A 27,164-nucleotide genomic window follows, 5' to 3' on the forward strand; every position below is an offset into this window, starting at 1 on the left:
AAACTGTAAAAAACGAATCACATGAGGCAATGCCTCCAGGCTCTCAGGTGCCCCCAAAGAACTCCCACAAGGCCTGACTCCCAGCCCCTACCTTCTGATCATACAAATCAATTGTTCTGTTTAGCAAATGGAATTTTCTACCTGTCACTGGAAAGGAAAATGAGAATTTCAGCCTAAAGGATATTGGGATAAAAGCACCAAGCCTTTCTCCAGTATTTCCTCTGGGCCAGGCCCTAGGCCTTGGCAGTATCTTGCTTTCTGATACTGGGGGGGGGGGGGGTCCTTAAGGACATGGAGGCTGACCACCCACCACATACAAGTGTCAATCACCTTATTCACTGCTGACATCAATAGCCAAGCAAAGACTGTGCCTCCACTCCCACAGGAATTCCACTGCTCTAAAACACATTAATCCAGCCTTTTCTTCAAATGAGTGATAAATCAAGCTAAACTGCCACAACTTGTGTTGCTTTGCTAAAACTGGAAGGCTCAGAGGATTTTTTTGCCCTGGCCTAGTTGGTCTATATGTACACAGATATGTTTTTAGTTTATCTGAGGCATCCAGAAACCCAAAGATGAATAGCATTGGCAAGTGAACTGCAAGGGTTGAATGAGGGAAGCTACTTGTATTATTCAAAACTAAATGAAGTGGATAATACAGCTATTCCAATGGTCTCCATTACTGATAAACACATTCTGAATGCAAGAGATGCCCAACTCTGGGTCAAACCTTTCAAAAGTTGTATCCTCTGAGGGGCTTCTACAAGGTAGAACCACACCACCCATTCTAATTCCCTGCCTGGAGCTACTCAGAATAGCAAGTCAGAGTCAGGAAACTTCAGACTTATGGAAGAACCAGAGAGGAGATGACTTCCGACACTGACATGCCAACTTCCAGTCCCTCACAGCCAATTCACAGATATGATGAATCTGCAACAGAGCCAAGACCAGGATCCCAAGATCCTCACACCCCATTCTACCAGGACACCAACACTGTCTCTGCTTCAATCTACCAATTTAAAAAAACAAAAAAGAGGAAAAAGTCTCAGCAATAGAACCCTCCAGCTGACTCCCATTTTCAGGTGAGGTCACTTGTCCATGGACTCTCCACTGCACTTCTGCTGACCCTCACTACATCCATCACCACAGGAATCACTCATGCCCACCCTTCTCCCTTCTGCTCCAAGATATCTTCCTTTGTAGGTTCTCAACAAACCCTTACCAGAACTCAGCTGTCGCTGTCTAGGCCCTCTCCCTCCTCCATGGAGCCCTCCTGAACCATGATCCACCTCCTGCTTGAGTGACAGAAGCAATATAACCCCTGGGGCCCTCACTGTGGGCCCTGAAATGATTCATAATTATGCAAGATGGCTTACAGAGGGCAAAGAAGAGAGTATTGGGTTTGAGGTCAAAGAACCCGGGTTCCAATTCCAGCTCTGCCACATCCCAACCATGGGCTTTCCTCCTCTAGGCCTCCCTCTCTCTCTCTCCCTCCCTCCCTCCTCTCTGGTCCCACTCCTGCTGGATGGACTTCACACTCCACCCTTTCCCCAGCAGCCCTCCCACCCTAGCCTGTTGCCTCTCTAGGGGCAGCCTTGTGGTCCTTCCTCTTTGGTCCTACCCTCTGGAGCCTTTTCAACTCTCTTTTACAAATGGTCTTCCTCCATTAGAATGCAAGCTCCTTGAGGACAAGGCCATCTTTCTTTTTGCTTATATTTGTATTGCCATAACTTGGCAGTTTCTGGCACAAAATTAGCTCTTAATAAATGGCTAATAACTTGACTTTTTATCATGGAACCCTTTAGCAGTCTATGAAACCTGTGAACCCCTTCTCAGAATAGTTTTTAAATAGAATTTATTTAATATTTGAAGGACTCACCAAATTTCAATGAGAAGTTAGTAAAAGATATAATTTTTCCCTCTCCCAGGTCATGGGTTCACTAAAATCTATCTACACAAGGATCCTAGTTAAGAAGCCCAGGCCTCAAAGTCTCATTTATACCTGACTTCCATAGCTTCATCAGCTTCTATTTTCAAAGAGAGTTATTTTTCCAATAAGAGCAAATACATATTCTACTGTATGGGGTGGTTCAAAGCATTAAATCAACATACCTATGAGGAATCTTTGAGATGTCAATCTTCTCACTGGAGCCCACATATGGTATCACCACCACTTTTTTCAAGTCAGGAAGCCCTGAGAAAAGTGGGAAAAACAGAAAAATATGATACGTTCTCCTCTGATTCAGGTTTCAGAAGAAGACTGCACAGTGAAAAGGGCTGGAGAGGAAACTGAAGACGATTTGGAGAGCTTTGAAATTATAAAGAATACCAGAGTGTGAATCTGGTGAAGGAAAAACTGAGGAGAACATGACAAGTTGAAGGAAAACTACTCAACCTGAAGGAGAAAAAAGCTAAGAGAAGTCTCTAAAGAAGAAGAAGAGAAACCAAAGAAACAGAAGATAGTTGGTATAGAAGGAAAAAAAAGGAAATGTCAAATGGTAGAATGGGTAAGAGTTTATTGACACAAGCAAAAAGATGTTGGATTTAGAGGTCCTGCTACTGAAAGAAGTTGAAGATATTCTCTCAAAACCATATTAACAAGGTGCTGATGAGACAAGTGGCCAAGTAGTTTGAAAAATAAGGACTAAAAAACATAAACTGAGGTTCTTTCTAAAGATGAGGAAAGTGAATGTTTATAAGAGAAGTCAAGCTGCCTGTCCTCAAAGGTGCAGGAAAGTAGACTCAAAAGTACTAGTTAGTAGGTGAGACATCAAGTCTGGGGAAGAAGGAAGGATTATGGTAGCTCCCTGGTGAGGGGCACTTCTGTATCAACAAAAGCAGGCAATATTCCTGCTGGACCCTGCATCCAAAATGCAACAAAGAAGGGCAGCTACATGGTGCAGTACATAGAGCACTGGCTCTGGAGTCAGGAGGACCTGAGTTCAAATATGACCTCAGACACTTAATAATTATCTAGCTGTGTGACCTTGGGCAAGTCACTCAACCCCATTACCTTGCAAAAAAAAAACAAACAAACAAAATGCAACAGAGAATTCCACATGTCTTATCAAAATGTGTAGCAGTTTCCCACTTTGGGTGAGTCAAGTAAAGAGACCAAATGATATTACCAGAGGGAAAAGAGTGCCAGGAATTACAAAATCGGGGGGGGGGGGGACATAATACACTTAGGGTCACCCATGTTTTCTTCATTGCTGCCAATGCGAGGCAAGGGATGTAGAAGCAAAAAGCAGATCTGTCCCATGAAGAGCTGACTAAGTTGCCTGAGGATAGGATCTGGATTTCTGGTCCATGGCCTAAAACTCAGGAATGAAAAAGCCCTGACTGGAAAATGTTCTCAACAGGACAAGGATGAAACAGAACTTCCAACAGACTTGAGAATGAAAAGAAGAAGGTACATGTGCACTGGCCAAGTGCAACACCACAGAGTATAAAAGAACATTAGGTAAGACATTCACAAGTCCACAAGATACAAGTCTAAGAAAGGCATCTGGTACCCGAGGGAACAAAGGGCAGCACCAAAGCTGGACCTCCCCCCCCAAGACCACCAAGATTAGGGACAATAACCATGAGGTGAATGTGACTGCACAAGGGGTGGCTTACTCCAGAAAGAGAGAGCTGGTAAAGAGGAGGCCAAGACCCCACTAGAGGAGGAGAATCGAGGAGGGCTCACTAGGGTGAAGATCAAGACAGTGACAAGAAGAGGGGACTGATAGTCAGGGTATCTTGTACAGAGAGACCACCAGCCTGAAGGAGGATACAGAAGCCTTCTAGACACAGACATCCAAACATGAGTGAGTAGTGGTTGGGAATTTAAATGATCTGGTTATCTCTTAAAGTTCTAGCTCTACCAAAAGCAGACTAGCTAATCATTAACTGATTTGTTTTAACATAATTTCCTCCTTATAAAAAAAGAACCAAGAAATGAAAATGATATTCTGGATCTGACTCATCTATTGGAAAAATTAGTTCTGGTAGAAATGGTCAGAACCTATACTTTCCAAAGAGGGGAGAAGTTAATTTTCTCTTACAATTTGTGCCAGTAAAAGAAAACAGTCAAGCATAGTGTAACACACATCCTAGATTTGGGGAGAACAGATCTCAAAGGGTCCTGAGAAAAGACTGATAGGATTCCAGAGATTAAAATTACACAAGAAAATCTAGTTCAATGGAACACTATTGTTCTATTAGAAACCAGGAGGGACGGGAATTCAGGGAAGCCTAGAGGGATTTGCATGAACTGATGCTGAGTGAGATGAGCAGAACCAGAAAAGCACTGTACACCCTAACAGCAACATGGGAGTGATGTTCAAACTTGAAGAACTCGCTCATTCCATCAGTGCAACAACTGGGAACAAGTTTGGGCTGTCTGCAAAGGAGAGTGCCATCTGTATCCAGATAAGGAGCTGTGGACTTTGAAAAAAGTTCAAGGACTATTCCCTTTAATTTAGAAAAAAACAGATAGCTTATTGTCTGATCTTGTTACCTCTTTAGACTTCTTGTCTCCTCTCTAAGGATATGATTTCTCTCTCATCACACCCAATCTGGATCAAGGTACAACATGGAAACAAAGTAAAGACTGAGAGATTGCTTTCCGTGGGGGGGGGGGGGTAAGATTGGGGGGAAAATTGTAAAACTCAAATAATATCTTTAATAAAAATTAATTTAAAAAAAATCTAGTTCAAGAGGGATGGGAAGACTGGAACCAAAAGATGAAATGCTGAAGGCCCAAAGAGAAAAAACCCTGATGTGAAGGAAAAGGGGGATTTGTCGAAAGTAACAGGAAAGCTACTCACCAAGTTAGGTTTTTAAAAGAAGATGGAAGCCAGAACAGGTATTAGAAGAAGACAAGGGGCGGCTAGGTGGTGCAGTGGATAGAGCACCCACAAGCTCTGGAGTCAGGAGTACCTGAGTTCAAATTCGGCCTCAGACACTTAATAATTACCTGGCTGTGTGGCCTTGCACAAGCCACTTAACCCTACTGCCTTGCAAAATCCTAAAAAAAAAAAAAAAAAAAAAAGACAACAACAACAAAAACATAGCAGAGTTCTATAAGAATACTATCAGGAACAAAAGCTACATTTGATGAGAAAGAAAAAGGGTTTAAAGCTATATTGGATATTGTATGATGATCAACTGTGAATGACTTAGTTATTCTCAGCAATACAATGATCCAAGACAATTCCAAAAGACATATGTTGAAAAATGCTATCCACTTCGAGAGAAAGAACTGATGGAGTCTGAATGTAAATTGAAATATATTTCTTTTACTTTATTTTTCTTGGGGTTTTGTGGGTTTCTTTTCTTTTACAACATGGTTAATATTCAAAGATGCTTTGCATGACCTTATATGTATAATCCGTATCAAACTGCTTGCCTTCTCAAAGGTGCGGGAGGGGAATTAAGGGAGGGAATTTGAAAGTCAAAATTTTTTAAATGAATGTAAAAATTGTTATTACATGCAATTGGAAAAAATAAAATAAAAATTTTAAAAATCAATAAATAAAGCTATATTGGAGAAAAGAGGTGCATCAAAGAAAGAATAAGGACCACTGCCTGAGATGACTAAGACTCAAGAAAGAAAATAAAACTGCTAAATTCATAGTCTGCTTTTTCATCAACAGGAATGAACTTCTAGACCTGAACAGAGAGAATAAAAAGGGATAATAAGAAAGCTGATAAACAATATAAGTAAGGAGATAAATAAGGCTTACCCAACTACGATTGTTGAATTTAAGTCAATTGCTCAGATGAACCATATCCCCAGATAATGAAAGTACTGTCAAGTGTGACAGCTGAACTACTGGCAGTAACATGAAAAATCAAGAATAAGAAAGACACTAAAGGAATGGAAAGGAACAAAGTTATATAATTTTTTTAAATGGTAAAGAGAATGGAAGTTACAAACTATAGGCTAGACTGGAAAAATTCTAGAAAACATTCTAAGAGGTAGTTAGGAAGGAGCTACAAAGATAAGTCATTACCAAGTGCCAAGTTGACTTCATGAAGAACAGGTCACAACCCATTCCCATCTCCTTTCTGATAAAGTTACTAAGCCCAAGAAAAGATCAGGAAAATGTTGCCTCTGTAGTTTACCTACACTTCAGGACTTCACAGTCTCTCCTACTATTCCATGGTAAACCAGATATAACCTAGACAAGAGAAGTTGGATTCAGAACCAGCCGGATGGCTAGACCTAGTGAGTCATCATGAATGGTTCTGGGTCAGTTTGGAAGGCAGTTTCCAAGTGTCCCCTGGATCTTGCTCAAACTTGGGCTATTTAATATTTGTATCAATAACCTAGACAAAAGTGTCATTGACAATTGTGCTGAATATACAGTTGACCCTAAGCTTAAAGGGATATAAGAGAAGGATGGTTATGTCAGGATCCCACAGGTAATCCCAAGCTAGGACTCTAGGATAGATCCAGTCAGATGGCTTATAAAAGGGAAAAACCTAAAGTCTGACACTTGGGTTCAACAAAGGGATTTAATAAGAACAGTTGAAAAGAGTAGGCTAAACAGTAGTCTGGAAAAGATTTGAAGTTTCTGAGGAACTACAAGTTTCCAATGAGTGAACTGTATACAAGAGGGAAGTCACAATTTACTTCACTCTCCTAGTTCACAGCCAAGAAAAGCAGATACCTTTAACAACCCGATGTAGCTTTTCCATGTGGTTGTGTTCTTTGCCATTATATACAACAGCTTCCACAGAGAAGATAAGTTTCGGCTGAATTTGGGAAAATCTGTCCAGCACACCCTGAGATGGAAAAGAAAAAAGAAACCATTAATCATTCAAAAGGGAAAAAAATTCTTAGTCACTAATTTTAGGATTTTAAGAGAAGAAAAATTAGGTCTCTTACAATGAGCATGGCTGCAGATTCACAGAATACAAAGAGAACTAGGATAAGATGACTAAAGCTAGAAATGAGGCTTCACCAAAAATATATATCCTAAGATACTATAGTCAAAGCACTATTTAGATTTGAGGATGAAAAACATATGAACCACTAAATTAATAAGAAATAAATGCTAAAGAGCAACATAAAAGAGTTATTATGAAAACGGGTTGTAAGATAGATTGACAAAACTCACAAAGTACTGGCCTCAGAATCAGGAAGCCCTGGGTTCAAGTCCTGCCTGAAAAAGATTACATTCTTTTGTTTTGTTTTGGTTTGGTTTTTTGCAAGGCAAAGGGGTTAAGCGACTTCCCCATGGTCACACAACTAAGTAATAAGTGTCTGAGGCTGGATTTGAACTCCGATTCTCCTGACTCCAGGACCAGTGTTCTATCCACTGTGCCACCTAGCTGCCCCAGAGTTTATAGTCTAATACCTACACAGATTCTTAGAGTATAAGTATGTAATCAGTACAATACAATCAATACAAATAGGAGGGGATCTTCAAGTCTTAATGCTGTTTATGCTTTTATAGTGTAGTGAGGTGCCAGAATGGAGAGAGCATCATCCTGAGTTCAAATCTGGTCTTAGACACTAACTTACTGAGTAACCTGGGGCAAGTCACTTACCCCTGTGGCCTCAGTTTCCTCATCTAACAGAGGAGCTGGAGCAATCATTCCAGTCTTTGCCAAGAGAACTCCAAATGGGGTCATGAAGAATTGGTCATGACTGATATGACTAAACACTATGCTTTTCCTCATCCATTTCTTTTTATTTTGGAGGCACTATGCTAGTTCAGTCTATGCTACATAAAACCTTTACTAATTCCTCAACTGTCAGTGCCCACCCTCTTTAAGCTCCCTCTGTCTCCCTGCCTCATTTGTGTTCATTTTTATTATATACTCTATACACACATACATACACACTAAATAAACATGCACATATATATATATATATATATATATATATATGTAATTCCCCTTAGAATAGTGACCCCTTGAGAGCAGAGATGATTTCATTCCCAGTGTTTGTCCCTCCAGCACCTAACTCAACAACTCAATTTCCCCTTGATCCTCCCTGGCTCTGCTCCCTTTAAATCAACACTCAAACGGATGGCCCACTTATTAGTTCAGCACTCAGAGACTAGTGTTTCACAAGAACAAACACTACACACACACACACACACACACACACACACACACAGATGCTCAGAATTCCCTCACCCCTGAGCCACTGCTTCTCTCAGAGGGCAGGATGCAGTGGCATCTGATGCTGCATGCCAAGGAAGGGGAACCAGGTAAGGGCCCCCAGCCCATTCCAGGCCCCTTCCATGCTGGATTTCCAAGGGCCTGGCCCCCAGGAACCCGAAGTCACCTTCTCACACAAGAGGCTCTGGAGGAGGGCTACCCAAAGAGGAGCTATAAGGAAGGCACAAGTCCCTGAAGGAGGCCAACAGACTAGAATCAGCTCCTCATTAGACTCAGAGCAGCAAATGGTTCCAGCTGTTAGTGTCCACTCTCCTTGCACCCCCAGCACCCAGCAGAGTCCAGCCCAGGGCAGGCACTTAATAAAGGCCTGAGGGCTGGCCTGGACAGCAGGGACCATTTCATTTTTGCCTCTGCACACCCAGCATGTGGCAGGTTTGCTGACCTGGACTGAGCCCAAGGCCAGGGTCTGCAGTGACAGTAAATGTTTGTAACACAGGGGCTGCTCCACAGGCGCTGGGAAATAAAGGAGCTCCTCCATCATCCATGAGAAGCCGCACAGGGCGCTGGCCCAACCTCCCATGCGGTGGTGTCCCCTATAATGCTGATCACAGAACTGTGTATGCAGGGACCATGACACAAAACAGCCAGATCATCTGCACCCTGAGCTCATTTTACACGGAGACGGAACCCCTTTGTGAGAGCTGAATCAATATGTTGCTACTAAGTAAAGGGTCTTTGGAGATCAAACTCTAGTGTTCATTTGCCAGATGCTTTCACAAGATGAAATATGGTTTCCAGAGATGGTCTATTTCAAAAGCAATTTTTTCTGTGTTTTAATAAATTTCTTCAAAATGCATTCTAGTCCTATTCAAGCAAAGCATTCAACAATGAAAAACAAAAAGTTTATTAAAAGTGTGCTTTTAATACCACAGTTTAATTACTTAAACACTAAGCAACACGTCAGTGAGTCAAAGACTCACTCCCATCATTCACTGCAAAACTGGGTCTTTTCTCTGCCCCCCTTGTCCAGTATTCCCCAACACAGTGATTGCATCTTTATGGAGTCTTGCTGTGTTCCGCATGTGAGCAGACAGAATGACTCTCCTGCATTGCTAAAAGGCTGAGAAAGGAGGCTATTAAAACATCAGCAGCAGAGACAACCTTCTGGACCAGAACAAGGAGAAATCGCTACTATACTTTTTTCCTCAATGATTAGAATTGTGTTCAAACTGCTGCTCCTCTCACAATACACTTAGCATCCTCCAGTTTGCCAGGAGGCCTAACAAATGTTTCTTAGACTGACCTGAACCAGGACCCTTGGTCTTCAGCTGACCATCCCTAGATCCTGAAACAGTGCCTAGTACAATTGGTTGTATCTAAACAGTGCCTGCCTATGCATCCAATCTCACTGACTTGGCCTGGTAGCCCACACCCTCCCTGATCCTGAGGATCAGGGAAGAGTGCTGCCCACCACACAGAGCTCAGGAAGTTTCCTAGATTTGCTGAGTCCAGAAAAAATAAATGTATCAACTTAGAGCCAACCTGGAGATGAGACCCTCCATCCCTAGGAAGGCTGGGCCTTGAGGATGGCACAGATCATCCCTACTGGAAGCCTGTCCAGGCCCTGCCAGACCTTACATTGCACAAGCCTGGCCTCTCAAACTAGGGACCCTCCACAGCAGGTCTGACAGCAGGACTTGAGTGAAACTCATACCAACATTTATTTTAAAATGCTTTTAGATGAAGACAGAGAAATGTGCATTTTTTCCTCAGTTACCTAACATTCAGAAGTTTGCCATCAAATAGTTGCTACAGGAATAAGATGTTTCCAAGCACAGGTGGTCAGGAAAACAGCCAAGAGGGAATCCCAAGCAGTCAGCAGCTCCTCTCTCCTTCCAGCTCCCCCCCTCCTCACCCAATGACCCCGGTTAGCTTCTTGTTCCCAACTCATCCTTACAGTCAGTCCACACTCCTCTCAACTCTATCCCGCCAAAGTTCTCAGATTTTGTACCAAAAGAGGCTGGCATAACAAAAAGATCCCCCTTTCCTGGCCAACAATTCATGCAAGGATCTTCACCCCATCTCACCAGCTTCCATGTCTTTCCCCTTGGTTCTACTCTGTCTTGGACTCTAACCAGGAAAGGCAGATCAAAATGTTTCACTAACTACTTTAATGTTAAGGCATCCCAGTCATTCCTTCCAGTCTTGCTATATATCTAATGACTGTCACACATATGACTCCTCACACAATGCTATAGACATTTATTCGAGTGTCTTCCTCTATGGTGGCCATTGTGTCAGGTGATTAAAAAAAATTAAAATAGCCTCTGCCTTCCAGAAGCTTCGTCCTCCTCTTGGGGAAAACAAGACATGGACAGAGTAGTCAATACTAAATAAATGCCAAGCAGTCTGTGCCAAGCAGCTCGAATAACTAAAGGAATGCGAACAGTCCTCCAATGACAGTTCCATTTCCCATTCTACAGCTCCCCCCCCACTTCCCAAAGTATAGCAGGTCTATTCTGGGAAGAAAGAATTGCCAATGCTTCATTTTTGTCCCCAAGAGATCCCTTCAGTGTATCTTTTCCCACTTAGACACACAAAGGGAAGCAGCCTTTGCTTTCCTGGGGTCACTGGTGAGCTTGGAGGGACCCTACCAGCTGTAGAGCAACCCTGGCCTCCATACAGAAGAAAGAGAAGGAGCACTCAGTACCCCATTCTGCAGCCCTCAGTACCCCAACATGGAGAGGACCTTTAAGGTGCCCTGTCCTTATTTACAGGCACTTCTCTGTGGAATCAAATGAATGACTTCTCCCAATTTATTGAAATAATTCAGTAGACTTAGAAGTTAAGAAAAAGAATCAAAGGGAAACTATAACACTATCAAAATCTGTTTTGAAAAAAAATCTGTTTTGAATTCCCAAATTCCCTAGGCTTTGAAAAGTGAGTGTCAAGAAGAACCATCTGTGGTAAAACTTAATTCAGAAAGAAGTTAAAAATAAAAAGTTATTAGAGCTGGACAGTAAAAATAATGATCATTAAGCAAGGACAGACACAGATTCATACGAGCAAAATGAAAGTTCTTTTTCCTGGATGAAAGAGCAGATCACCTTGGGAAGAAGGTGCTCATCACTGTCATTTTCTGACTAATGAGAAAATTCTGATTTGACAAATTGGCCTCTGCAGGCTCTCCAACATCTTCATCTGGCTGGCTTGGTCCACACCACTGCTCTGCGTGCTGCTGGGCTGCCACCTAGTGCCCACTTCAGGAAGACCCAGAACAGTCCAGCCTAGAAACCTTTACAAAGAGGGGCCCCATCAAGTCAGAGCAGTCCCCCATCCAAAAGATCTGAGAACGCCAAGTGAAAGAACTGGAGATGAAACAAACAAGGACTCGATATAAAGCGATGGCCCGCACCTGCTGACATCTTCAGACACAATGGAGGTTCTCCCTTCAAAATAGACAGAATCCTATAAATTCCAGGGGTCATTGTCACTCATGACTCTACAAAGGGAAATATTCAACCACTGAGTGAGTGGAGGGAGTCCTCCAAATTCATACAGAATGGAAATTAGTAGAGGTGGAAAAAAGTAACTACATAGCCATTTAATGCAATTATGAAATGTAACCTCTGCTCCCCAAAGCTCTTGTTTAAATTAAAGATGAGTGCAGGACAGAGCCAAGATGGCAGTCACAGGAAGCAGTATAAGTTCAGCCCTCTCCAAAAACACCTCCCTCTAGACAGACCTAGAAACTGTCAGATTGAATTCTTATGGGAAAACCAAGAAAAAGTCACAGTGAGTCATTTTCCAACCCAGGTTGATACTGGCAGACGGGTAAGGTCTATAGCTACTGGGGTTGGTGCATGCAGTGAACAGAGGAAAGCAGTACCCCAGGGCAAGAAGAGTATGGAAGCCAACTGCTGCTCTCTCACTCACGCCCCAGGTCCAGGTCACAGATCCAGGCAGACTAGAGAAGGGAATCTGAGTTAGAGGGGACGTGCCGACATAAGCAGCTGCTGTTGGCTCAAGGCTGCAAGAAGCTGTATCTCAGTTCCAGTTTCCAGTCCGGTCTGAAGCCTGCAGAGGCATAACCAGGGCAGTGATCCCAGACCTAGGGAGCCACCAGTGCTGTCCTGCAGACCCAGCTGAATGTGCCAGCTGGCTGACAGTGAGAATCAAGCATCATTTGCTCTTGCCCCCATCCACGTCAGGAATTTGCGAGCTCATGCCAGGGGACAGCAGTCAAGAGTTTGCCCTGGTCTTCCAGAGCTCCTTGATTTCAGACCCAGCACTTTATCCACTGCACCACCCAGCTGCCTAGAAAGTCTGAAAGATCTAAGTTCAAATCCAACCTCAGATGGGGTGAGTCACTTAAGCTATATCTGCTTCGGTTTCCTCAACTGCACAATGGCGATCACAGCAGACCTCCCTGTCTGGTTCCTGTCAGGATCCAATGAGATCATATTTATAAAGTGCTGAGCATTGTAGCTGCACATAGGAGGTGTTTCCCTCCACAGCACCAGTATCAAACCAGACCTTCATTCAAAACCTGCATCCACAAACTGGCCTGACATTAAGTCTCAAGACAGGAAAGGGGCTGGGAGAATGAGCAAACAATACAAAAACACAAACTAGTACAGTGACAGAGGTGCTAAAAGATACAAGCTCAGAAGAGAGTGACTTCAGATCATCTACAAGGAAAGCCTCAAAGAAAACCATAACTTAGGTGCAAATTCTACTAGCATTCCTGAAAGATATGAAATAAGAGTTTTTTAAAAAGGTCAAAACAGTTTTTGAAACAAAATTAAAGCACTAGAAGAAAAAAATTGGAAAAAATGAGAGCCATGGAAGAAAGAACTGGAAAAGTTAACAGTAAAAAACCTTGCTCAAGCAACAAACTCCCTGAAAATTAGAATGGACCAAATTGAAGTCAATGAGTCCATAAGACAATTAGAAATGTTAAAATCAAGACAAAAGAGTAAAAAACAAAAAAAAAATCTCACATATATCAAAAATAACTGACCTGGTAAGAAAAGACTTAAGAAGAAAAGAATTAAGAATCATTGGATTATCTGGATGCAATGGTCAAAAGATCACATTTCAAGAAATCTTAAAAGGAAACTGCCCAGATTTCTTAGAACCAATGAGCAAAAGAAACCTCCTGAAAGAAACCTCAAATGAAAAAAGAAAAAAAAGCAATACTGCAAGCAGCCAGAAAGAAAAATATCAAAGTACCAGGTAGTCAAGAACACTCATGATTTAGCAGCTACTGCTATAAAGTAGTGAAAAGTCTGGAATACAACATTCCAGAGGACAAAGAATATATTTCCAGTCAAAGATAAGTCAACAAAACTGAGTATAATCCTTCAAGGGAAACAATGAATCACTAATGAAATAGAGAACTTCTCTCTCATTTCATCAGCATTTTCTGTGAAAAGATGAGAGCGGTGTACAAACTCTGAAGTTCAAAGATAGGAGTGAAGAGAAACCCAAAATGGTCAACAGGAATGAACAATGATAAAGAGCTAAACAAGAATAAATTGTTTACATTTATTATGGAAATAGGTTCTGTCCCCTGTGAACCCTTATCATCATCATCAGACGAGAGAGACAGAGAGAGAGAGAGAGAGAGAGAGAGAGAGAGAGAGAGAGAGCGCACAACCAAACAAGGTCTGGGAAAGCTGCTGTGACATGAGGATCCCAAGAGAAGGAAAAGAGGGGAGGGAAGAAGGAAGACCTTGGTTGGGCAGGGGGGGAAATTAGGTAACATTTTTTTACATAGGCAGACTAGGTAGATATCTATATAAACAAGAAAAAGGGTTGAGGGGGAACAGTTGATGCCTGGGCCTCAGAATCTTCTCCTATATCAAACCTGACCAGAACAATTCACAGTAACTCAAGCTTCAACTGTCTTGTTAATCAAGCAAACAGCAAATAGTTATTGATTGTACCAGGCACAAGCTCAAGGAGCTTAAATTCTATAAAGGAAATAAACTATGTAAAAATAACACATGCAAAAATAAATACAAAATAATGGGGGAAAGGGACATCAGAGTAAATAGTGCCCTGAGCCTGGAATAAGACTCATCTTCCTGAGCTCAAATTTGGTCTCAAATGTTTACTATGACTTATTTGTTTGCCTCAGTTTCCTCATCTAACATACCTATCCATAAAGCTCTTGCTGTTCTATGACATCCAAGGGATTAGAGCCAATGAAGATAATGTAGGAAGGCCAGGAAGGAACCTTGATGAGTTCACACATTTTTAGACTTGGTCTGTATAAATGTTTTTAAAGAACCAGTTTTTATATAATTTGAGATTCAGAGTAGCTAAATTAAGGGGGAACAAAAAAAATAACATGATTCCATTCATTTGCTGATAAATGGAAAAAATATATAAGCAGTCATGTTTAAGAGGAAGAAATCAAAGCTATCAAGTCAAATGAAAAATGCTCTAAATCACTAATAATTAGAGAAATGCAAATTAAAACAAACTAAGGTATCAATACACACATATAAGATTGACTAACATGACAGAAAAGGAAAATAACAAATGTTGGAGGAGATGTAGAAAAACAGGACCATTAATGCACTGTTGGCAGAGTTGTAAACTGAGCTACCCATTCCAGACATCAATCTGGAACCATGCCCAAAAGGCTATGCAACCCCACTACTTGATCTGGATCCCAAAGTGATCAAAGAAAAAGGAAAAGGAATATTTACAGCTTCTCTTTGTGGTAGCAAAGAATTGGAAACTGGGGGATGCTCTTCAATTGGGAAATGGCTGAAAAAGTTGTGATAATGATTGTGATAAACTTCAGCCACATAATAAGTGGAGTGGGTTAAGAAAAACATGTAAAGACTCACATGAACTGATGTAAAATAAAGTGAGCAGAACCAGGAGGATCTTATACACAGTAATAGCACTACTGTAATGAAGATCAACTGTGAAAGACATAAATACTCTGATAAATATAATGATCCATGAAAATTCCAAAGGACTCATGCTGAAAAATGTTCTATCTCCACAGAAAACTGATGGAACTCTGAGTGCATAATGAAGCATATTTTTTCATGTTCTTTTTTTTCTTATTTTTTCTTTTCTTTTTCAGTAACATGGCTAATATAGAAATATATTTTATGGCTTCAAATGAATAATAAATATTATATTGCTTGCTTTCATCAAGGGGTTGGGAAAAGGCTGGAAGAAGAGAATTTGAAATACAAAATGCAGACTAGGAGAGTACTGACCATACCTTTTTCAGGATCACACCATCTAGAAAGCACCAAAAACTTGCAGATTCCCAAAACTAGCTATGCAAACAGCATGAAAAAGCCTGATGCTTAAAGCAGTGCCTCCCCACTTCAAGTAAACGGAGATCAACTTTACTATAAAGTTCAAATTCAAAATCTAGCTTGGAAAAATGAGTAAAAAACAAAAAAAAATCTGATTGGAAAGACCAAGTTATAAACTCAGAAGAAGACAACAATGTGAAACCAGCCACAAAAGCTCAAAGAAAAATGCTAACTGAACCAAAGCCCAAAAAGAATTCCTGAAAAAATTAGAGATAAGAATGATAGAGTAAAAATTGGGAAAAGAAATGAAACTGATACAAGAAAATTTTAAAAAGAGAATTAACAGTTTGGTAAAGGAGGCAAAAAAACATACTGATGAAAATAACACTTAAAAACAGAACTGATATGTTCAAAGGACAACAAAAATGTGCATACCCTTTGATCCAGCAATACCACTACTGGGTCTCTACCCTGAAAAGATAATAAAAAAGGGTAAAAACATCACTTGTACAGAAATATTTATAGCAGCCCTGTTTGTGGTGGCAAAGAATTGGAAACTGTGTGAATGTCCATCAGTTGGGGAATGGCTTAATAAACTGTGGCTTAAAAAACTGTATGTCATGGAACACTATTGTGTTATTAGAAACCAGGAGGGAAGGGGTGGCTAGGTGGTGCAGTGGATAGAGTACCAGCCCTGGAGTCAGGAGTACCAAATCTGCCCTCAGACATTTAATAATTACCTAGCCATGTGGCCTTGGGCAAGCCACTTAACCCCACTGCCTTGCAAAAAGAAAAAGAAAAAGAAACCAGGAGGGATGGGAATTCAGGAAAGCATGAAAGGATTTGCATGAACTGATGCTAAGTGAGATCAGCAGAACCAGAAAAACATTGTACATTCTAACAGCAACATGGGGGTGATGAGCAATCTTAATGGACTTGCTCATTCCATCAGTGCAACAATCAGGAACAATTTTGGGATATCTGCGATAGAGAATACCATCTGTATCCAGAGAAAGAATCATGGAGTTTGAACAAAGATCAAGGTCTATTACCTTTAATTTAAAAAAAAAAGTTATCCTATTATGCAAAAAAAAAAACAGAATTGATCTGATATAGTAAATGAGGCAAAAAAAATGCATTATAGAAAAGAACTCCTTAAAAAGCTAATTAGGCCAAATGAAAAGGGGGTATAAAAATTCACTGAAAGAAAAAAGTATAAAAGCTCAATGAAAAAAAAATTCCTAGGGGCGGCTAGGTGGCGTAGTGGATAAAGCACCGGCCTTGGAGTCAGGAGTACCTGGGTTCAAATTCGGTCTCAGACACTTAATAATTACCTAGCTGTGTGGCCTTGGGCAAGCCACTTAACCCCATTTGCCTTGCAAAAAAAAAAAAACTAAAAGAAATTCCTTAAAAATTAGAAGTGAACAAGTGAAAGCTAATGATTCTATGAGACATTTAGAAACAATCAAAGTCAAAAGAACAAAAAATAGAAGAAAATGTGAAATATCCCACTAGAAAACTGACCTGGAAAATAGATCAAGGAGAGATAATTTAAGAATTACTAGAATACCTGAAAGCCAGGATCAAAAAGAAAGAGCCTAAATATCAATTTTCAAGAAATATTGCCCTGTCATACTAGAACCAGAGGGTAAAGTAGAAACAGAATCTACCAATCACCTCCTGGTCAAGGAGAAAAATACTGCAAGCCACCAGAAGGCACAGTCAGGATCACACAAGATTTAGCAGCTTCCACATCAAAGTTACTAAGGGCTTAGAATATGATATTCTAGAAGGCAAAGGAGTTAAGATTATGCAAAGAATCACCTATACAGAAAAACCAAGTATAATCCTTCAGAGTAAAAATGGATATTTAATGAAATAGAAGAGTTTCAATCGTTCCTGATGAAAAGACCAGAACCGAACAGAAAATTTTTACTTTCAAACTCAAGAGAAACATAAAAAGATAAAGATGAAAGTGTAATCATATGGATCTCAATAGAGTTTAAACTATTTACATTCCTATATGGGAAGATGCTACAACTCCCAAGAACTTTATCAGGCGCAGCTAGATGGATACAGCACTGGCCTTATAGTCAGGAGGGCAGGAGTTCAAATCCATTCTCAAACACAACACTAACTAGCAGTGTGACCTTGGGCAAGTCACTTAACCCTGACTGCCTCACATCCAGGGCCATCTCCAGTCATCCTGATTCATAACTGTACTCACATGGCTCTGGAGGAAAAAGTGAAGCTGGTGACTTAGCACAGCAGCCCCTCACTCAAAAAAAAAAAAATCCAATTCACATGCTCATCATGGCATCACTTCCCTGATGTTGTGGTCTTTTTTGAGAATGAAGGAAAACAAACAAACAAGAACTTCATCATGATTAGAGGAGTTTATATAGACAGAAGAAATAGGTATAAATTATGTTGAAATGATCTCAAAAAAATGAAGGAGTGTTGCAGCAGAAGAAGAGGGAAGGAAAAGGAAGAAAAGGGGAAATTATCTCAAATCAAAGAGGCATGCAAGGAAGAAGTTTTTACAATGCCAGGGATAAAGGGGCAGTGACGGGCAATGCTTGAACCTCATTCTTGTCAGAATTGGTTCAAAGAAGGAAGAATATAAATACACACTCATTTGTGCATAAATATATAATTTATTGAGTAAGGAAATAGGAGAAAAAAATGAAAAAGAGGGGATGACAAAATGGAGAACAGATTAAGGGAGGCAGAGGCTAAAAGAAAAATAGACTTGAGGCAGACCAAGATAAAAAGAGAGAGAAGAAAAAACAGAAGAAAATGAAATTGGGGGAGGGAGTTAGTAATCATGACTGTGAATGTGAACAGGATGAGTTCACCTATAAAACAGAAGGAGAGCTCAAAATGGATTAGAAACCAGAATCCAACAGTTTGTGGTTTCCAAGTGATACACTTGAAACAGAAACATATTCTCAGAGGTAAAGGGCTGGAGCAGAACCTACTATGCTTCACTGAACTAAAAAAAAGGTAGAGCTGGCATTCATAACCCCAGATAAAGCAAAGCAAACTCAGACCCAATGAAAAGGGATCATTAGGGAAACTACACAGCTGGGAGTAGGACACAAGTTTTCGGGTGAGGGTCTTATTTCTCAGATATACAATGTCGAAGGACTCATAATACAGAGACTAAGAATAAAGATCCTCCTATCTTGTTCTCTCTGGCTATTCTGAAACCAGCCCCAGCCCAGTCATTACACCCAGGTTTGAGCCCCCCCAGTCCCAGCCCTGGCCCCAATGGCATGAATTAAGTGTTTTCCCTTCGACGGCCACAAGATGTCAGGGCAGACGCAGGGCTGCCTAGTGCCACAAAGCCCTGGCCAGAAGAGACCCAAGAGAGGGGCTTACATTCACTCCAAAGTCCGGGGAGGTCGAGCTCCAAATGGCCCCAATGCTGGCAGCAGCCAGCATGGCTTCCACTGCATACACGCTGTTCGGTAAATAACCTGAAACAAAAAAATGCAGGCCACATGACTACAAAACAGACTTTAGTCACCACTCCCTGGCTGCCCTCCCAGGCTTTCCTATCCAGGTTGAGGTGTTCCTCTGGTCAGAGGTGAAAGGAGCTAATTGTTCTTATCCACAGTAATCTACCCAGAAGCACAGGTGTGACTGGGGTCATGGATTAAAAAGTGGCTAGGCCACCCACAAGGACTGCTCCTTCTATAGGAAACAAAGGTCAGAAGCAAAACAAAGGGAGAGAGGAGGCACATACAGGCATCAAAGAAAATTTTGACTGAATTTACTCGTTTATAACAAACATTTATTTTAGAATTCTCACTTGTTGGTGCTGCTTGTCCTTTGTTCTCAAAGAAGATCATGGCATCAAAAAAGTGATTGCCATGATATGCACATGAATTAATTTTGAGTGGCAAGGGGGTAGGGGGGTACTAGGCAAAGTCACCAGTCTGGAGATGGCCCTGGATGCAGGGCAGTCAGGGTTAAATGACAGCTAGGTGGTGCAGTAGATAGAACACAGGTCCTGGAGTCTGGAGGACCTGAGTTCAAATCCAACCTCAGACACTTGACACTAGTTGTGTGACCCTGGGCAAGAGCACCTGCTTAGAATGTACAGGGAATGCCAAGTGGCCAGAGATGGGGAATTGAGGCCAAACAGAGTTAAGAAATCATTTCAGATGCTATTTCCAAAGTCAGAAACAGAGAGAATACAAATCAATAAAATGATGGTGTTACTTGGAGATAAATGTGGCTATTTTCCAATGTCACTTCAATCACCTATTTTTCAAAGTTATCGATGCCTTTTGTTTTTATACAACATTCTTTTCTACATACATCCCAATGGCCCCTTCTAGCACGTACACACACACACACACACACACACACACACACACTAACACGAAAGACTAAGTTTGAGACTAAGTTTGGTCATTATAAAGTATTCAGTTTTCTCTTATTGTTCTTCCATTTACATTAAGTAATCATTATGAATATCATTTTCCAAGTTCTGCTTACTTCACTTAACAACTCCTTATAGACCTTCCCCATGTTTCTCTGAATTCTTCATAATTGTAAATTTGTTAAGTCATTTCCTAATCAACGGAGTGCACATACTTTTCTTGCCATATTTCACTGCATATGTCCTTAAGGAAAAGCACTGTGCTAACATTCTTCCTATTTACTCCTTAAAAAAGAACCTTTTGGTTGAAAGTGAATTAGGACCAACCCACAAATTCACTTTTCCAATGTGAAAGTTCACTAAACTGTTACTTAGTTCATAAGAGGGAAGTCACTATTCAAAGACACTTGTTTAATATTCAGACCAAGGAAGGTCTTATAAGAGCTACCTTCTTAGTGATTAAAAAATGGGAGAAGTCTGTTCTTCCTTATAAAGTATATTATATGACTGCCCTAAGGAACACTACCTGGAACAAGTTTTTCCAAACTGTTTCCTACTATCACTATTTAAACATGATAAATAGCTTCCTTTGAATCTTGTAGTTAAATCATCTGATTCTCTGCTCTGGGGAAGGAGTAAAATTAAGCAAATTTCTCAACACAAGGAATCATTCATTCCCTGTAAACCTCTCCCCTCCCCCAAAACATACAGTTCTAATATATCACATTTATAACACACCCAAAGGCAATTTAGTAAAGCTAGGCTCTGCTTCACTTAATGTCAGAGTTCTCCATGAATAAGGTAGAAAGATCCCACAAAAAGGTTAAGAAGGGATTTTTCTTTTTTTCCTTCTTTACTTTTTTAAGGGAAAATTCAGTCTCATAGTATCCCAGAGTTGGTAATGACCTAATCTAATTTCTGTGCTTTAAGGAAAAGTAAACTGAGTCCTAGAGAAGTGATGTGACTTGCACACAGTGAGTCAGTTGCTTAGGTGGCTTTAAAACTAAGGTCTTAGTTTGAAAAAAAAAGACCAAAGACTATTACCTTTAATTTAAAAAAAAAAAAACATCTTATTATGCAATTTTGCTATCTCTTGAACATTATTTTCTTCCTTAAGGATATAATCTCTCTCATCACATTCAACTTAAATCAAGGTATACCAAGGAAACAATGTGGAGACTGACAGGTTGCCTTCTATGGGGAGTGGGGGGGGGGGGGGAGTGAGATTGGGGGTGGAATTGCAAAATTCAAAATAAATAAATAATTTTTTTAAAAAAAACCTAAGGTCTTAGACAGCTAGCTGGCCCAAGCAGTTAGAACACCGGTCCTAGAGTCAGGAGGATGTGAAAATCCAGTTTCAGACACTTAATAATTACCTAGCTGTGCGACCTTGGGCAAGTCACTTAACCCTCTCCCCAACTGCCTTGCAGAAACCAAAAAAAAAAAAAAATTAAGGTCTTCTGACCATGCAGTTCAATCCTCCTCACTTTACTTCCTAAGTTTTTCTGACCCTGACACACCAAAAAATTAAAATACAGCCACTGTGCAAAGACACCTTTAAGATGCTTCTAGCTTAGCAATGCTCTATGAAAACCAGGGTCTGAAGCATAAAAAATATTAACTAAAATGAGGTTTGGCCTGAAAAAGAAATTTGACATACTCTGGGAAATGGCCCAATTCTCTACTTTCCTTCTGGAAACTAATAATCAATAAAACAAGATTTATTTCTTCCACCTCAAATTTTGTGAGGGCATAGCTGTAGTCTAAAACTGAAAGGGAAAAATCAAGAAGGGCCTATTTAATAATTCCATTAGAAATGCCACTTTATAAAAAGCTAAGCAGGAAATGGAACTTGAAGAAAAACAATTAACTGTGGAAACCATGCACATCTACTTGTCACCATTCTTATAAATGATGATGATATAGGATGTCAAGTGCCCCATGGCATTGCTCAGGGGCACATGGTTCCTTCCCTGAAAGAGTCCTAACTACGACCTGTTGCTCCACTGTAATATTATATTATATTGTATATATCATAATCTATGGTATACTATAAACTGTTTCTTGCATTTCCATAGTTTTTTTTCCAAGTTAATTATAATGATTTATCACCTCTATCTTTAGGTAATTTACAGAAAACAAATAGGCTATTACCTGTTATATCACATCTCTTTGTATTTTCCAAATCCTCATGTAAAATAGCTTCAATATCTTTCTTTAGCTCTTAGGGTGGGTACTGCTAAAGCACCAGTGCTCTAGGCACATTATATCTGGATTGCTCACATTAACTTATATTTAGTCACAGGCACAGTAAATCAATAGATTAATATTTAATATCCAAATAATCAAAATTATATATTGAAAATACTCTGATTTGTAAATTATCTATTCAAAAAATTCAAATTATTTTTCATTAGTGGATCCCTGCGACTGGTGGGTACCCAAGAAAACCAGACTGGATACCCAAGTCTCCAAACAGTCCCTAGCATTGTAAATAACCCTTCAATTACAAATGAGTTCCCACATTATAGTACCAGGGCATAGCACAGGATCTACTCTCACTTTCTGTAGCCTGGTTTGTTCATCCAACTTGCCTGATATCAGTAGGTTCTACAACTTAAACTGTCTTGGGAGCCTAGACGTACTCCTGTTGTGGAGGTAAAGGGGGGAAGAGAAAGAATACACTCCTACTCCTTGGTAATACAGCTCCCAAGGCCTCCCTGGTGATTTACATAAACTCAGTCCCCAATGACACCATTAATTCTTAAATATAAAACAGAAACTTAATGATAAGGTAAAAGGAAGAATAACCATACCAAAATATGAAGCCACTCCACTAACTGTGTGGATTGTTCTTGGAGGAATTAAAAAAGTCAAAGTATGGAGTCTGATTGTGAGGTTCTCCAAGAATTATGTTTCCCCATCATATGCTTCCCCCTTATGTGGTTTTATAATTATGTGTCCACTCTCCCTCATGGTGCATCAGTAGATAGAAAAGTACAACTCTGGTTTGTGAGTGAATTCTGATGCACCGATTATTCATTTGCCTTATATTGGGTAACTGCATTGTTATGATTATGCTTCTTTTTGCCTTATCAGGGAAGGAGGGCCTTGGCTAAATTTTGGGCAAAACCAGGAAAACTAAGAGGCAGAGGTGAGAAAGATGGTCATCATCCTCTCATACAATTAAACTAAAGAAATCCATTTTTCATTTAGCTGTATGAGTTAAAATAAGAACCAAATGGTCCTAAATTAATCTTCCCATGTTTTTCCTATAACTATTTGATTTAGACCTTTATCAGTTACAACTCCACTAGCTGCTTCCTCTCTGGTCCTAACTTCTCTCCAACTGGGCAAAGCCACTTCTCTTCTGCTCTCAAGCTGATTAAGAAGCATCAAGTTCTTTTAATTCACAATTACTCTTAATAGGGTGCTGCAAAACTGTCATGCTATATATGAGAAAATGCTATATGGGCAGCTAGATGGCACAGAGGGAGCAGCTAGGTGTTGCAGTTGATAGAGCACCAGCCCTGGAGTCAGGAAGACCTGAGTTCAAATCCTACCTCAGACACTTAATTACCCAGTTGTGTGACCTTGGGCAAGTCACTTAATCCCATTGCTTTAAATAAAAAAAAAATGTTAAGGCTATGCTATATATGCTATGTAAGGTGCTATAAATGCTATATAAGAAAAAGTTACACTATATATAAGAAATATAGTCCCTTATACCAGGGTAGTTAGGTGGTGCAATGTATAGAGCACCAGGACTGGAGTCAGGAAGGCCAGAGTTCAAATTTAGCCTCAGGTACCTACTAGTTGTGTGACCCTGGGCAAGTCACTTCACCTTGTTTGCCTCAGTTTCCTCCTCTGTAAAATGAGCCAGAGAAGGAAATGGCAAACCACTTCAACATCTTTGCTGAGAAAAAAGGTCACAAGGAATTGGATGTGACTGAAATGACAGAACCTGAGAACTGCAAAACTGGGGGGGCAGTCAAGACATGCCCATCAGCTGACAAACTGCCTTCGGTAGGGGGTGGGGGGGGAGGGAAGTAAGATTAGGGGGAAAATTTGTAAAACTCAAAATAAATAAAATCTTAAAAAAAAAAAAAGACAAGCCCTTCAACATAAAGGACTCTGCCCAGCCCAAACAGCTCTCAGCTTCTCAGAACAAAATCTGCTCTTTACCCCTCTGGATCTCCCTTTCAAACTAGAAAGAGAAGTTTCTGAGGCTTCCCCTCTCCATAGCTGCAGAGGGTACTGAAGGCCAATAAAGTCAAACCCCATGGAATCTGATTTTATTCCAAAGAGCATCTAAGCAACTTCTCTAGCCTTTTTTTTGGCCAATCAACAAAGCAATAGTCTCTCTTCCAATCTCAGCAACTGAGATTCTCCCTTCACCATACTCTCCTTCTGGCCTCTTCAGACTTATTTTCTTCACAGCTGGTTTTTCCACTTTCCAGGCTTTAAATCAGAACGACCTAGTGGTCTGGTAGGCAAGAAGCATTTATAAAGTACAATATGCCAGGCCCTGAGGAAATAGGGGAAAAAATAGTCCCTGCCCTCAAGGAATTTGGGGGAGACATGTAAATAAATAAATTAAAAAATATATATGTATATGGGTCACATGTGTAGATGTCATACATAAGGTAAATAATGCGTAATCTCAGAGGGGAAGACATTGGCAGCTGGGGGGACTGGGGAGGTGAGTAGATCTTGGCTAAATTTTGAGCAAAACCAGGAAAACTAAAGGGGCAGAGCTGAGAAAGATGGTCAGCATCCTCTTATGCAAAAGAAATCCATTTTTCATTCAGCTGTGTGAGTTAAATAAGAGCTGAATGATCCTAAATTAATCTTATTTTCCACACAGTGATTTATAACTTTTCAGTTTTAACACTGAAAATTCTAAAAACAGTCAAATGCCAATAATCTGAAAAACCATGGCCTTGAACCTCAGTCTTTTCTCTGCCCTCAAACAAGTCATCTCTGTACATTCATCTAACAATGAGTTCTCTATTCGATATTCTTCCTCATTTTATCTAACAAAATACATTCCTTTACAAATTTATTTCATGGGGGCAGTTAAGTGGCATAGTGGATAGAGTACCAGTCCTGGAGTCAGGAGGACCTGAGTACAAATTTATTTTCCTTTTTCCTTACACAAAAGCTATTTTTCTACCCCTTTCAGGAACCCAACTGCTTACATACAAGGGCAGTATCTTACAATCTTTCTCCACACCATGAATATTTGTAGTTTTTGACAAATTAAAAATAATACATAATAACAATAATAGTTATAGTCATAGCACAAATGCGCTAGACACTGTGCTAAACGCTTTTTAAGTGTCTCCTTTGAACCTCACAACAACCCTGGAAAGTAGGTACAATTATCATTACCATTTTACAGATGAGGAAATTCAAGTAAACAGAGGTTAAGTGACTTGCCCAGAGTCACAGAGCTAGTAAGTGTCTGAGGGTAATAGTGAATTCAGATATTGCTGACTCCAAGCCCAGCACTCTATCTACTGTGTCATCTAGGTAGGAGAAGTGCAAAGAGCATATAAACAAAATGATCAAATATTTGATATAATAAACAAATTTTATATTGGATCAATCTAAAATAAATTTTTCTTATTCAAGACAATCATTATAGGCAAAAATACAAGTCAATACCAAATATATATAATATGAAAAATATTTTCCACATATATACTATATATATATTTTATTTATTTATATATATATACATATATATATATATGAACATATATAACAGTTCGTAAACAAATAAAACCTTTCCATAGCAATGAATTACATTAAACAGATCAAAATACAAAATGTAGCTGCATGTAATGTTATCTATTCACAATTATAGAACTAGGATTAGTTTTATAAATGAGTTATAAAAGTATGCATGAACTAGAATATTTTTGATAAGAACCAATAACCATGAAGAATTTAGAGAAGAATGGGAAGACTTAAAGGAACTGATGTGTATACTGAAGTTAGTCAAATGAGGAAAATAGCATATACAATGATAACATTACACAATTATATAGCATAAGTAAGAACAATAAAATGAAACTGAATGCTATGAAATTATAATGACCAAATCTAGCTCTAGAGAAGAGTTGGGAAAAAAAAAATCTCTGTCCTTTCACTACAGAGGTGAAGGAAAATGAGTAAGGAAAATTTTATATACTGTCAGATACACTTAATGTATTACATTACATAGAATTTTTTTTAACCTTTGTTATAAGGAAAGGGAATGAGGAAGGAAGGAGATTTATTGAGAAATAAATAAAATGTTAAAAGTATATAAGAAAGGGAGGAAGGAAGGAAGAGAGGAAGGAAAGAATGGAGGAAGAAAGAGAGGGAGGAGAAAAGAGAGAGGGAAAGAAGGAAGAAAGGAAGGCAGGGAGAAAAGAGAGAGGGAAAGGAGGATTATTACTGAATGATATCATTTTAAGTCATTGTCTCTTCAAGGATGTTAGTGGCTTTCTTTCTCCCTCACATCTTCCCTCTCTTCTTCTTCTTCTCCATTTTCCCTCTCTGTGCCTACCCACTGGTTGCCACACATGACTTCAATGCATATTCACCTTGCCTCTACCTCTCCAAACTCCTCTCATCCTTTAAGAGGTAGCTTGGGTGATGCTCTCCATACCACATTAACTTGTTTTTAACTATCTTCCTTCATATAGCTAAAAAAGGTAAATCTAATCATATTTACTCTACTCAATAAACAATAGTTTATTACTAAACTCTTGCCACTAGAATTAGATAAAAAAAATTTTTCTGACTTTTAAAATCCTTTTCCTTTTTTTTTTGTTTTTTTGCAAGGCAACAGGGTTAAGTGACTTGCCCAAGGACACACAGCTAAGTAATCATTAAGTGTCTGAGGTCACATTTGAACTCAGGTGCTCCTGACTCCAAGGCTAGTACTCTAATCCATTTCGCCACCTAGCTGCCCCCTAAAATCCCTTCTAACCTCGTTCAGCCTTCCTTTGGAGGCTCATTATACTTCCCTTCCTGCTGTCTACAGTTCTGTCAAACTGTCCTCGCTATTCAATACCCAAGATTTTCTGTCTCCTGCCTCTGTTCATAAAAATAAACTTACTGCAAAGTCTGAAAACCATTTTAGTAAGAGTTTGTTCCGAGTCCAGTGCATTTCATCTCCTGAACCACTACTACATGGGATACTCACCAACCACCCTGTCTCCTGTTTTCACTCCAATTTTTCTCATAGCTGCAGCATACAAAGCTACACGTTGCCTTAATTCTCCAAAAGTCACCTTCACAATTTCCTCTTTGCCTTCCCCTGAAAAGAGAAGAGATCAACCATTTGTGAATTATCA

At 39.8% G+C, this 27,164-nt stretch overlaps 1 protein-coding gene across 2 annotated transcripts in view; it reads right to left on the minus strand.

The window, feature by feature from the left end:
• The window catches only part of AACS (acetoacetyl-CoA synthetase), an 87,782-nt gene that overhangs the window by 52,239 nt on the left and 8,379 nt on the right, over positions 1–27,164 (minus strand). For both annotated transcript variants that reach the window (XM_074205374.1, XM_074205375.1), the window contains exons 4-7: positions 27,014–27,127; positions 18,804–18,901; positions 6,663–6,777; positions 2,113–2,194 (exon numbers count right to left, since the gene is read on the minus strand). In XM_074205374.1, the coding sequence (XP_074061475.1) occupies positions 2,113–2,194; positions 6,663–6,777; positions 18,804–18,901; positions 27,014–27,127 (409 nt within the window). The remainder of the gene's footprint in view (positions 1–2,112; positions 2,195–6,662; positions 6,778–18,803; positions 18,902–27,013; positions 27,128–27,164) is intronic.

The sequence above is a fragment of the Macrotis lagotis genome, chromosome X (genome assembly GCF_037893015.1).
Source record: "Macrotis lagotis isolate mMagLag1 chromosome X, bilby.v1.9.chrom.fasta, whole genome shotgun sequence".
Taxonomy (NCBI): Eukaryota; Metazoa; Chordata; class Mammalia; order Peramelemorphia; family Peramelidae; genus Macrotis; species Macrotis lagotis.